At 43.3% G+C, this 14,625-nt stretch overlaps 1 protein-coding gene across 2 annotated transcripts in view; it reads right to left on the reverse strand.

The window, feature by feature from the left end:
• Positions 1–14,625, reverse strand: part of LOC137371071 (F-box/WD repeat-containing protein 7-like) — a 294,578-nt gene that overhangs the window by 38,601 nt on the left and 241,352 nt on the right. For both annotated transcript variants that reach the window (XM_068032971.1, XM_068032969.1), the window contains one exon: positions 12,956–13,079. In XM_068032971.1, coding sequence (XP_067889072.1) covers positions 12,956–13,079 — 124 coding nt within the window. The remainder of the gene's footprint in view (positions 1–12,955; positions 13,080–14,625) is intronic.

Genomic DNA, 14,625 nt, shown 5'->3' on the forward strand with positions numbered 1-14,625 from the left:
CTTTTCTTGATATACGTCAAGGAGCTAGACTTGGGTATACAGGGAAGGTTTTCAAAACTTGCAGATGACACAAAACTTGGAAGTACTGAATGGTGAGGAGGATAGTGATAAACTTCAAGAGGACATAGGCTGGCAGAATGGGCAGACAAGTGGCAGATGAAATTTAACGCAGAGAAGTGTGAAGTGAATCATTTTGGTAGAAAGATTGAGGAGAGGTAAAATAAAGGGTACAATTCTAAAGTGGGTGCAGGAGCAGAGGGGCCTGGGGCTATATACGCACAAATCATTGAAGATGGCAAGGCAAGTTGAGAAAGCAGTTATAAATAGGGGCTTAGAGTACAAAAACAAGGAAGTTATGATAAGCCTGTACAATACACTGGTTTGGCCTCAACTGGAGGTGACACAAAACTTGGAGGTACTGAATGGTGAGGATAGTGTTCAGTTCTGGGCACCACACTTCAGGAAGAATGTGAAGGCATTTCAGAGAGTGCAGAAAAGATTCATGACAATGGTTCCAGAGATAAGGAACTTCAGTTATGTGGATAGATTGGAGAAACTGGGGCTGTTTCCTTGGAGACAAGAAGGTTGAGAGGAGATTTGATAGGGGTGTTTAAAATCATGAGGGGTCTGGACAGAGTAGATGGTGAGAAACTGTGCCTGTTTTCAGAAGGCTGAGAACTATAGGACACCGATTTAAGGTGACTGGAAAAAAAAAGCCACAGCAACATAAGGAAAAGCTTTTTTTTTTAATAAATTCCGGTGAGTAGTTAGGATCTTGAATTCACTACCTGACAGTGTGGTGGAGGCAGGTTCGATCATGGCTTTCAAAAGGGAACTGGACAATTATCTGAAGAGGAAAAATTTGCACGGCTATGGGGAAAAGGCAGGTGAGTAGGACTATGTGAGCTGCTCTTGCAGAGAACTGGCATGAACATGGACTGAATGGTCTCCTTCTGTGATATAACCCATTCTAGGAGGAACATCAGCAGCCTTCAGACAGCTCTGGCATAAACATTTCCTGTATATAATGGAAAAAAGGGCCTGAAGCAGAGCTTATCCTAATGCCTCAGTGGGCAGAGTTTTCTTTGTTCATGGATGTGAGCGCCACTGGCATGACCAGCATTTATTACTCATCCACAATTGCCCTCGAGAAGGTGTTGGTAAGCCACTGCCATCTGTACGGACATGCTGTTATATAGCAGTTCCAGGATGTTGATCCAGCAACGATGAAGGAATGGCCATATAATTCCAAGTCAGAATGGTGTGGGACTTGGAAGGGAACTTTCCATGTGTGTTCCTATGCATCTTCGACACTTGTCCTTCTTGGTGGTAGAAGTCACAGGTTTGGAAGGTGCTGTCGAAGGAATCTTGGCGAGTTGCTGCAGTACATTTTGTAGATGGTACACATTGCTGCCACTGTGCGCTGGTCTTAGAAGGAGTGAATATTTAAGGTGGTGGATGGGGTGCCGATCAAGTGGGCTGCTTTGTCTTAGTGCATAAATCTGTCCGATCAGGAAGGTCTGGACTTCCATGTCTGCTTTGTGCTGAATTACCTGATTCCAAACACGCGGCTGCACTTGGTTTTATTAGGGTAGGAGGGAAATCAGCCAGGTGCCTGCTCCTGATCCCATGGCTCCTGCTGGACATCAGGTAATGGCAAAATTAGGCTGGATTATTATGTCCTTCTGCCATCAGAAAGTACGCTCATACCCTGGAGCAGAAAATTTGCAGCTTCTCCAAGATTCCCACCGTAATTCCGGCAGGCACCTGTCTGAACAAATGGAAATGGGGTCGGCAGTCTGATATATTGGGCCTTTGTGCTCTATGGCTGGATGGCCTCCACTCACCTAAACATGGTCTCCGTCGTACAGTGCTGGCAGATTTCTTATTGGGAGTTCTTCCGAGTGTGGCCCACCAGAAAGCTAGCTCAGCGAAAATACACTAGCTGCATGGGCTTTTGAAGCTGTTTATGCCGAGAGATGCAAGAACGGACATTTAGATGAGCGACATGAGGATCGAGAAAGGAAAGGAGCAGAGTGAAGGGAATGGGGAAAGCAACTGTACTGTAACAGACTAGTACTTTCAAGGCAAGACAAGGGCCTTGATCCACAACTCCCCTTGGAGTTGAATTAGCTGCATTGCTGAAGGCAAACACTGAGTGGAGCTCTATCCCTGCTAAGGAGAAAAGAAAATTCACATGTAAGCATATTCTGCCAGACAAGGGAGTAGTAGTCTTGGTGCTCAAAGATGAAATCACTCCAATTATGAAAGGATATAATTAGAGGCAAAAGGCAATGGAGACTTAATGGGTAGAATTAAGAAATAGAAAGGGATTTAAGATTGTGATGGGAGCTGTATACAAGCCCTCTAGTAATAGCTGTGAAGTTGCAGAGATTAGACAAACGTGTAGCAAAGACAGTGGTATAAAAAGCAGGATATTTAACATTCACATAGATGGGGGATAAGCAGACAAGCATATAACAGAAAGTAGTGAATTTCTTAAGCATTCAGGATAGTTTCCTGCAACAATATGTCCTAGAACCAACAACTGGACAGGCCATATTAGATATAGCAATGAGAAATGAGTCAGATTTCATTAACTGCCGAATGGTGTGAACATTTATCTAATAGCAATCACAATACAACTGAATTCAACAGTGTTTGAAACCGAGAAAGGTGAAGCAGCTGCTAAGATTTGAGATTTAGATAAGGTTGATTTCAAGGGATGAGACTGAGACTGTCCACTGCAAACTGGCCAAATCTGTATATGGATAAAACAGATGATGATTGGGGGAGATGTTCAAAAAGAATTTAATGTGGTACAGAACCAGTTTATACCTTAAAGGGCTAAGAGCACTACTTGTTAAAAAAAGACAATGAACAACAAAAGAGGTAAGACAACATAAACCTAAAAGAAAAAGCAAACAAAAAAAAGCACAGATCCCAGCGAATGGGAAAGATACAAAGAACAGCAAAGGATGATAAAACAGAGAGCAAGAAATACAGAAAGTAACCCTACTACTATGAAGAAGGGAAGGAAAGGGAGAATGGAGAACTTACAGACCTATCAGCTTGACGTCAGTAGTAGGGAAAATGTTGGAATCTATGATAAAAGCAAAATACTGCGGATGCTGGAAATCTGAAATAAAAACAAGCAATGCTGGAAACATTCAGCAGGTCTGGCAGCATCTGTGGAGAGAGAAGCAGAGTTAACGTTTCAGGTCAGTGACCCTTCTTCAGAACTCAGAGTTCTGAAGAAGAGTCACTGACCTGAAACGTTAACACTGCTTCTCTCTCCACAGATGCTGCCAGACCTGCTGAGTATTTCCAGCATTTCTTGTTTTTATAAAGGATGTGATAACTGGACACAGAAAATAATGGTAAAATTGGGCAGAATCAACATAGATTCATGAAAGGGAAATCATGTTTGACAAACCTGTTTGAGTTTTTTGAGAATGTTACTTGCAGCATAGATAAAGCAGAACCAGTGGATGTGGTGTATTTAGATTTTCAAAATGCTTCTGATAAGGTCCCACACAGAGTTAGTGAGCAAAATTAGAGTACATGGGACTGGAGGTAATATTTTCTTCTTTGGCCTCCTGGTCTCGAGAGACAATGGGTAAGTGCCTGGAGGTGGTCAATGGTTTGTGAAGCAGTGCCTGGAGTGGCTATAAAGGCCAATTCTACAGTGACAGACACTTCCACAGGTGCTGCAGATAAAATTGGTTGTCGGGGCTGTTACACAGTTGGCTCTCCCCTTGCGCTTTTGTCTTTTTTCCTGCCAACTGCTAAGTCTCTTCGACTCGCCGCTCTTTAGCCCCGCCTTTATGGCTGCCCGCCAGCTCTGGCAATCACTGACTTGTGATCAATGTCACAGGACTTCATGTCGCGTTTGCAGACGTCTTTAAAGCGGAGACATGGACGGCCGGTGGGTCTGATATCAGTGACGAGCTCGCTGTACAATATGTCCTTGGGGATCCTGCCATCTTCCATGCAGCTCACATGGCCAAGCCATCTCAAGCGCCACTGGCTTAGTAGGGTGTATATGCTGGGGATGTTGACCACCTCGAGGACTTCTGTGTTGGAGATACTGTCCTGCCACCTGATGCCAAGGATTCTCTGGAGGCAGTGAAGATGGAATGAATTGAGACGTCGCTCTTGGCTGACATACGTTGTCCAGGCCTCGCTGCCGTAGAGCAAGGTACTGAGGACACAGGCTTGATACACTCGGACTTTTGTATTCCGTGTCAGTGCGCCATTTTCCCACACACTCTTGGCCAGTCTGGACATAGCAGTGGAAGCCTTTCCCATGCGCTTGTTGATTTCTGCATCGAGAGACAGGTTACTTGTGATAGTTGAGCCTAGGTAGGTGAACTCTTGAACCACTTCCAGAGCGTGGTCGCCGATATTGATGGATGGGGCATTTCTGACGTCCTGTCCCATGATGTTCGTTTTCTTGAGGCTGATGGTTAGGCCAAATTTGTTTCAGGCAGCCGCAATCCTGTCGATGAGTCTCTGCAGACACTCTTCAGTGTGAGATGTTAATGCAGCATCGTCAGCAAAGAGGAGTTCCCCGATGAGGACTTTCCGTACTTTGGTCTTCGCTCTTAGACGGGCAAGGTTGAACAACCTGCCAAATGATCTTGTGTGGAGCAAAATTCCTTTTTCTGAAGACTTAAACGCATGTGAGAGCAGCAGGGAGAAGAAAATCCCAAACAGTGTAGGTGCAAGAACACAGCCCTGTTTCACACCACTCAGGATTGGAAAGGGGTCTGATGAGGCGCCGCTATGCTGAATTGTGCCTTTCATATTGTCATGGAATGAGGTGATGATACTTAGTAGCTTTGGTGGACATCTGCTCTTTTCTAGTAGTCTGAAGAGACCACGTCTGCTGACAAGGTCAAAGGCTTTGGTGAGATCAATGAAAGTAAGGTAGAGGGGCATCTGATGTTCGCGGCATTTCTCCTGTAGCTGGTGAAGGGAGAACAGCATGTCAATGGTGGATCTCTCTGCTCGAAAACCACACTGTGCCTCAGGGTAGACACGCTCAGCCAGCTTCTGGAGCCTGTTTAAAGCGACTCGAGCGAAGACTTTCCCCACTTTGCTGAGCAGGGAGATTCCACGGTAGTTGTTGCAGTCACCGCGGTCACCTTTGTTCTTATAGAGGGTGATGATATTGGCATCACGCATGTCCTGTGGTACTACTCCCTCGTCCCACCACAGGCAAAACAGTTCGTAGAGGGCTGAAAGTATGGCAGGCTTGGCACTCTTGATTATTTCAGGGTAATGCCATCCTTCCCAGGGGCTTTTCCACTGGCTAGAGAATCAATGGCTATCAGTATATTAGTATGGATTGAGAATTGGTTAACAGACAGAAAACAGTGGGAATAAACAAGTCATTCTCAGGATGGCAGGTTGTTACTAGTGGGGTACTGCAAGGATCAGTGCTGGGGCCACAGCTGTTTACAATCTACATAAACGATTTGGATGTGGGGACCAAATGTAATATTTCCAAATTTTCTGATGAGACAAAACTAGGTGGGAATGCAAGTTGTGAGGAAGGTGCAAGGAGGCTTCAAGTGGACTTGGACAGGCTAATTGAATGGGCAAGAACATGGCAGATGGAATATAATGCGAATAAGTGTGAAGTGATCCACTTGGGTAGGAAAAAAAAGAGACATAATATTTCTTAAATGGCGAGAGGTTGGGGAGTGCTGGTGTCCAAAGGGACTTGGGTGTCCTTGTTCATGAGTCACTAAAAGCCAGCATGCAGGTGCAAGCAATTAGGAAGGCAAATAGTATGTTGGCCTTCATCGCAAGGGGATTTGAGTACAGAAGTAATGATATCTTGCTGCAACTGTATAAAGCATTGGTGAGACCGTACCTGGAGTATTGTGTCCAGTTCCTTATCTAAGGAGGGATATACTTGCCACAGAGGGAGTAAAACAGAGATTCACCAAACTAATCCCTGGGATGGCGAGATTGTCTTATGAGGAGAGATTAAGGAAACCGTTCTGAAGAAGGGTCACTGACCTGAAACGTCAACTCTGCTTCTTTCTCCACAGATGCTTCCAGACCTGCTGAGTATTTCCAGCATTTTTTGTTTTTATTTCAGATTTTCAGCATCCGCAGTATTTTGCTTTTATTAAGGAAATTGGGCCTGTATTCTCTAAATTTCAAAGAATGAGAGGTGATCTCATTGAAACTTACAAAATTCTTACAGGACGTGACAGAGTGGATGTGGATAGGATGGTTCCCCTGGCTGGTGAGTCTAGAACCAGGGGACAGATTCTCAGAATAAGGGACAGGCCATTTAAGACTGAGATGAGGAGGAATTTTTTCACTCAGAGGGTGATGAATCTTTGGAATTCTCTAACCCAGAGGGTTGAGGAAGCCCAGTCATTGAGCATGTTCAAGACAGAAATCAATAGATTTCTGGATACTAATGACATCAAGGGACATGGGGATAGTGTAGAAAAGTGGCCTTGAGGTGGATGATCAACCATGATCTAAATGAATGACAGAGTAGGCTCGATAGGCTGAATGGCCTACTCCTGTTACTATGTTCCCAGAATATGAAACAGAAACTTTCAAGAGACATCAAAATTAATACAAAATTTTTACAACGTTAGGCAAGAGAGGGTGGTCAGGAGCAATGTGGGCCGCTTGAAAACTGATAACAGCGATTTTGTCAATGAAAATAAGGAAACAGAAACCATAGAACCATAGGAGGCCATTCAGCCCATCGTGTCTACGCTGGCTGAATCTAATCCCAACTTCCAGCACCTGGTCCGTAGCCTTGCTAGTTACAGCACTTCAGGTGCATGTCCAGGTACCTTTTAAATGAGTTGAGGGTTTCTGCCTCCACCACCGATCCAGGCAGTGAATTCCAGACACCCACCACCCTCTGGGTGAAGAAGTTTTTCCTCATGTCCCCTCTAATCCTTCTAATAATCACTTTAAATCTGTGCCCCCTGGTAATTGACCTCTCCGCGAGGGGAAACAGGTCCCTCCTGTCTACTCTTTCTAAGCCCCTCATAATTTTGTACACCTCAATTAAGTCACCCCTCAGTCTCCTAAGGAAAACAATCCTAACCGATCTAATCTTTCCTCAAAGCTGCAACTTTCAAGCCCTGGCAATATTCTTGTAAATCTCCTCTGTACTCTCTCCAGAGCAATTATGCCCTTCCTGTAATGTGGTGACCAGAACTGTACACAATACTCCAGCAGTGGCCTAACCACCATTTTATACAGTTCCAGCATTAAACCCTGCTTTTGTATTCTATACCAATAAAGGAAAGCATTCCATATGCCTTCTTCACCACTTTATCTATCTGTCCTGCCACCTTCAGGGACCTGTGGACATGCACTCCAAGATCTCTCACTTCTTCTACCCCTCTCAATATCCTCCCGTTTATTGTGTATTCCCTCGCGTTATTTGCCCTCCCCAAATGCATTATCTCACACTTCTCGGGACTGAATTCCATTTGCCAGCTTTCCACCCACTCAACCAAACCACTGATATCTTTCTGGAGTCTATGGCTATCCTCTTCACTATCAACTACATGGCCAGGTTTTGTGTCAATGGCAAATTTCCCACTCATGCTTCCCACATTTAAGTCCAAAGCATTTATACCACAAACAGCAAGGGACCCAACACTGAATCCTGTGGAATGCCACTGGAAACCACTTTCCATTCGCAAAATCATCCGTCAACCATTACACTTTGTTTACTGCCACTGAGCCAATTTTGAATCCAACTTGCTACACTCCCCTGCATCCCTTGGGGTTTTCTTTTTCGGACCAGTCTGCCATGTGGGACCTTGTCAAATGCCTTACTAAAATCATGTAGACCACACCCACTGCACTACCCTCATCAATCCTCCTTGTTTACTTCCGCAAAAAATTCAATCATGCTATTCAGACAGGACCATCCCCTAACAAATCCATGCTGACTATCCCTGATTAATCCGTGCCATTCTAAGTGGCAGTTTATCCTGTCTCTCAGAATTGATTCAAATAATTTACCCACCACCGAGGTCAGACTGACTGGTCTATAATTATTTGGTCTATCCCTTGCACACCCTTTTTAAACAATAGTACAATGTTCGTAGACCTCCAATCCTCTGTACCTCGCCTGTATCTAGTGAGGATTTGAAGATGATCCTCAGAGCATCCGCTATTTCCTCCCTGGCTTCCTTTAACAACCTGGGGTGCAATCCATCCGGCCCTAGTGATTTATCCTTCAAGGATGTCAGACCCTCTAGTACTTCCTCTCTCATTATGCTTATCGTATCTAATACACGCTTATCGTATCACACTCTTCTTTTACTACAATGTCTGCATCATCTCCTTTGTGAAGACAGAGAGGAAAAACACATTAAGAACCCTGCCCACATCTTCTGCATCCACGAATATGTTCCCTTGTAATCTCTGAGAGGCCCTACCCTTTCCGTAGTTATCCTCTTGCTCTTAATGTACTGATAAAACATCTTCGGGTTTTCCTTGATTTTACCTGCCAATAATTTTTCATGTCCTCTTTTTGCTTTCCTAATTTCCTTTCTTTACTTCACCCCTGCACTTTCTATACTCCTCTAGGCTTTCTAAAGTATTAAGTTTTTTTGGCCATCATAAGCTTTCTTTTTCTGCTTTATCTTACCCTGTACGCTTCTAGATAACCAGGAGGCTCTAGATTTGGCCGTACCACCCTTTACTTCATCCACTTGCCCAACTTCATTACTGAAGACTAAATCTAGAATTGCACCCCCTCTTGTTGAGCTGGTTATGTGCTGGCTAAAAAGGTTCTCTAGACATGCTCAATTGTTACTTTGCATCAGTACTTACAGTAGAGGAAGAGATCAGCATGCCAGAAATCCCAAGGAAATTAATACTAAAACAGGGACAGGGACTCACCCAAATTAATATACACAAAACAACATTAATGAAGAAAATAACGATACTAAAGAGTGACAAATCCCTAGGAACAGATGGTTTCCATCCCAGGATTTTAAAGGAAGTAGGAAATAACAGTGGCGCAGTGGTTAGCACCGCAGCCTCACAGCTCCAGTGACCCGGGTTCAATTCTGGGTACTGCCTGTGTGGAGTTTGCAAGTTCTCCCTGTGTCTGCGTGGGTTTCCTCCGGGTGCTCCGGTTTCCTCCCACAAGCCAAAAGACTTGCAGGTTGGTAGGTAAATTGGCCATTATAAATTGCCCCTAGTATAGGTAGGTGGTAGGGAAATATAGGGACAGGTGGGGATGTGGTAGGAATATGGGATTAGTGTAGGATTAGTATAAATGGGTGGTTGATGGTCGGCACAGACTCGGTGGGCCGAAGGGCCTGTTTCAGTGCTGTATCTCTAAACTAAATTAAAACTAAAATACTGCAGATTTCCTAACTATAATCTTCAAAAGCACATGTTACTCAGTTAGTTAAGAAAGGTGACAGAAGAAAACAAGCAAATTATAGACCAGCTGGCGTAACATCAGTTGTCGGGAAATTAAGGATAGAGTGACTGAACATCTTAAATTCTCAGCTGATCAGAAAGAGCCTGATAAACCTGACTGAATTTTGTCAAGAAATAATTAAAGTAGTGGATAGGGGAATGTCTATGGATGTTATTTATTTCCAGAAGGTATTTGGTAAAGTCCCTCATAAGAGACTGTTAACTAAAGTTGACGTTCATGGAATTGAGGGCAAATTATTGACCAAATTAGGGAATTGGATAGGTGGTAGGGCACAGAGAGTAGGGATAATGGCAGGATGTGACGAGTGGCGTCCCACAGGGATCTATGTTGCGGCCTCAGCTATTCACCGTATTTATTAATGACTTAGATGATGGGATAGAAAGGCACATATCTAATTTGCTGATAACATACATCGGAGACATTATAAGCACTGTGGATGGAAGCATATTATAAAAAGAGACACTGATATACTGAATGAATGGATAAATCTGTGGCAAATAGATTTTAGTTGAGGCAAATGTGAAGGCATCCACTTTGAGCCTAAAAAAGGACAGAGCAGGGTACTTACTAAATGGTGAAAAGAAAGAAACAGTGGAGGTAAATAGATCAAAATGTCATGAACAGGTACAGAAAATAATCAAAAGGGCTAATGGAACATTGGCCTTTATATCTAAAGGACTAGAGTACAAGTCATGCTTCAGCTATACAAAGCCCTGGTTAGACCATACCTGGAGTTACTGTGAACAGTTCTTGGCACCACACCTTAGGAAGGATATATTGACCTTGGAGGGAGTGCAGTGTAACTTTCCCAAAATGATCCCTGGACTCCAAGGGTTAAGTTACAAAGACAGGTTACACAAACAGTGAAGGTTAAGGGGTGATTTGAACAACGTTTTCAAAAAATTAAGGGGAACAGACAGGCATATAGAGAGAAACTATTTCCATTGGTTGGGGAGTCTAGGACAAGGGAACAAGGTCTAAAAATTAGAGCCAGACCTTAGGAGTGACATTAGCAAACACTTCTACACAAAAAGGGTGGTAGAATTCTGGAATTTTCTTCTGCAAACAGCAATTGACGTGAGATCCACTGTTAATTTATCACAAATTGCAGAGTTTTTGATGCAGCTCAATGAAATGCCAAAGATCAATCATCATCACTTTGTATAAAACATCCTAATGGGAGGTTTGGATGATGCCCCTTTCCCATTTCTCACGTTTTTCAAATTGATGCCTGAAGGAAAATTCTGCAGATCATCTGCCCTCTCTTTTGGGTCAAAATGATATCTTGGTGTTAAACTATTGCAAATGGATTAAGCACCTTAATTAAAATAGGAGACTGTGTTGGTCAATTTTTCTCTCTAACCTCAGTGTTCTTCATGAGAATTGCCTTTGTGAAAGCATTTTCCACTCCTTGCCAAGGTGGTGCTGGTTCTCATTGCCTAATGATCAGTCTTATTAGAAGGAAGGTGGGCCGTGTATATAAACTGCAGTTCAACTTCGCCTTCATTTACACATCTACAACTGACAACAGAGATCACACACTAGTGTCAGCTGCAGGGCTGGTTTTCCACCATTCTAAACCCAGGAGCACGGAGATTTGTAGCACCCACAAATTCACCCTCTCTCAGGGTGAGACAAACTAATTCTGCACAGATTATTGGTTGTGGGCCTCTTTGGTTCCACTCAGAAGCCACCAGAAAAGATGAGAGTTCAACTTCTACTGATGACACGACTCACCGACAATACCAACATAATTTTTGTTTTGTTCATTCTCAGGGTGTGGACGTCGCTGGCAAGGCCAGCATTTCTTGCCTATTCAGTTTCTCTGATAAGGTGGTGCTGGGCCATCTTCCTGAACCGCTGGTAGCGGGTTTGGTACAGCGGAGGGCTTGCTCAGCCACTTCAGAGGGCAGTTAAGAGTCAACCACATTGGTGTTGGACCAGAGTTACATATAGACCCAGAATGGAAAAGGATAGCATGTTTCCTTCTCTAAAGAAGATTAGTGAACCAGTTGTGTTTTGTGGCAATCTGACAGTTTCATGATCACTTGCACCAACAACAACTTTTTATTTCCCAATTTAAAAAAAAAACTGAATTCAAATTCTCAAACTGCCCCAATGGGATTTGAACAGGTGTTCTCCAGATTACTAGTCCTGTAACAAGACCATTACACTACCACAGCTGTAATTGCTTATTAACATTGGGCAAAATACAATCACTATCAAATTTTCAAGCTTTTAAGGGGAACGGATAGGTTAGAGAGAAACTTCTGCTGGTTGGGGAGTCTAGGACTGGGGAACTAAAAATTAAAGCCAGGTCTTTCAGGAGTGAAATTAGGAAACACTTCTACACACATGGGGTGGAACTCTCTTCCACAAAATGCTAAGTGCTGCTAGATCCACAGTAAATTTCAAATCTGATACTGATAGACTTATGTTATCCAAAAGCTACAAGGGATATGGGACAAATGTGGGTATATGGAGTTAGACACAGATCAACTATGATCTCATTGAATGGAAGAGACTTCAGCGGCTAAATGGCCTACTCCTGTTCCTATGGGCCACCTTTGCAATCCAGTGAGAGAGAGAAAACAGCATCACATTTCTCCTGACCTCCCTCCCCTTCTTGGGTCTGATGCCTATTATTAAGTATCTTGGGATATTCTGCTTCATCGAATTTGCCTTGATGATGCACAGCATTAAACACAATCAAGATGTAATTTGTCATCGTTTCAAATGTAGCTGCTTATTCCAGGAAAATGCCAGATATCGTAGAAATACAGCAAGTGACAGTATGTTAAATGTGCACGGAAAACTAATTAGAAACACTGAATCAAGCTATCGAACATTGGCGGTGGTACTGCATGAATCACATATGATTGAGGTTATCTGGGTTAGCCTGGGAAGCAAAAAGAAACAGGCCATTTTCTACCTCAATAAACATTCTGACACAGACATGTTAGAAGATACTGGGCCTCACAGAGTAGGTTCTGTATCACAAGTGAGAACAGTAATTCTGCAGCCCACCTCATAAGGCATAAAATTAAAAATAAAGCAAGATCTTTCAATGGCACACACAACATGAGGGCCTGAGGTTTGATCTTTGGTCTGTGCTTAGGGATGCTACAGCTGATCCAAGGAACAATGTGGAAAATGGACACTATTCTCCCTCCTGATCATTATCCAGCAAACTGTCTGCCAAGTGCACATGTGTAGGCCTATGAGAAAACTGTCAGATCAGGAAGAAAAATAAAATATTCAATAATCTTTTGGTTCAATGTTACCAAGTAAGCTGCAGTCACCCAAATTTTACTGCAGCAGAGCATTTCAAACTGATGGATCAACTGGCAGATGCTGCTCAATAGGAAACCTATACAGACTGCCAAGGATGCTCAGCGTTACTCCAAGGATTGGATTCCTGTCATCTCTGTTGGAACTTGGATGTACCTGGCAATTAAGATGTTAACATGCCACCACTTCTACACTCACCCTCTTCCCTGCATTTCTCTCTCCACAGCAGATTATCCTCAGCTAGAATGCGCCAGTACCGACAAGTCTGTGCTGCCCGCAGCAGGTCCCGTGGCTCCAGAAATGATAGGACGTAGAGTGCCAGCTGCAAGACAGAAACAGCAGGCAATGTAAAACTGTTCCAAACAACTGGCTGATTACAGAACCTGGAGGAGACTAGGAGTATTAAAAGATAATCAGTCTAAAAATTAGAGTAAAATCAAATGTGCCTCTTCAAAATATTAGCACTGCTCCAAAACAGGTTAATGCTAGCCTGATGGCATCGTCCTCAATCATATCCCCATTAACCTGGCAGAATTGCAGCCAAGTTTAAACATTGCTCAAACCTCTTCAGACAGATGACATATACACAATCTTCTAGACTGCCACTGGAACATCACAACGCGAGTCCTTAATTCATAAAGTACCATTAATTAAACCATGTTATACAATTATGTGAGGTGAGAGGACAAGAACAAAATACTCAACTGAACTCCTTCAAAGGCTAAGTAAATAAATGTACCTGCAGTACTGAGACAAGACAAGCTACAATTCTCCAAATTGATTCCTGCTTGGTCCTGATTTCCAGTGCACTAGAATTGGTCCTAGTGTGCTTAGGCTGGGTTTGGATGGGGAGGGACAAAGAAAAAAGAAAAACAGCCTGGGTCTCTGCTCACGACTGACTGCACAAATGTGGATGTCAACGCAGTGGTCCCTCACAACAACAACAACAACTTGCTTTTATATTGTGCCTTTAACATAGTAAAATATCTTAACATGCTTCATGCAAGTGTTAATAAAATTAAACACCGATCCACACAAAGTGATATTAGGACAGGTGACCAAAAGCTTGGTTAAAAAAGTAGGTTTTCAAGAGCGCTTAAGGTGGAAAGAGGCAGAGAGGTTGTGGGAGAGAATTCCAGAGCTCAGGGCCTAGGAATACAAGAACAGGAAAATATCATTCAGTTCCTCAAGCTTATTCCGCTATTCAATGTGATCAGGGCTGATTTGTACCTAAACTTCACCGAACCTGCCTTTATGGCCCAAACAGACATGGTCCAGATATAGAGATCAGTAAAATGGCAAAAACAGGTACAGAAAATAATCAAAAAGGCTAAGGTGGAGGGGTGGCTCTGTTAATTCATGATAGTATTAGCACATTAGAGAGGGATGATCCAAGTTCAGGAAACCAGGATGCAAAAACAGTTTGGGTTGAGATGAGAAATGATAAAGGCAAGAAATCACTTGTGGAAGTAATGTACAGACCCCCTAACAGTAACCACACAGTAGGACAGAGTACAAAGAACAAAGAACAGTACAGCACAGGAACAGGCCATTTGGCCCTCCAAGCCTGCGCCGATCTTGATGCCTGCCGAAACTAACACCTTCTGCACTTCCGGGGCCCATATCCCTCTATTCCCTTCCTATTCATATATTTGTCAAGATGTCTCTTAAACGTCGCTATCGTATCTGCTTCCACCACCTCCCCTGGCAGCAAGTTCCAGGCACTCACCACCCTGTGTAAAACACGTGCCTTGCACATCCCCTCTAAACTTTAAACTTAAGTATAAAGGAAGAAATAATGGCAGCTTGTCAGAAACCTACGGCGATACCATTGGAGGATTTTAATCTACAGAAAGAATGGAAAAATC

The sequence above is a fragment of the Heterodontus francisci genome, chromosome 6 (genome assembly GCF_036365525.1).
Source record: "Heterodontus francisci isolate sHetFra1 chromosome 6, sHetFra1.hap1, whole genome shotgun sequence".
Taxonomy (NCBI): Eukaryota; Metazoa; Chordata; class Chondrichthyes; order Heterodontiformes; family Heterodontidae; genus Heterodontus; species Heterodontus francisci.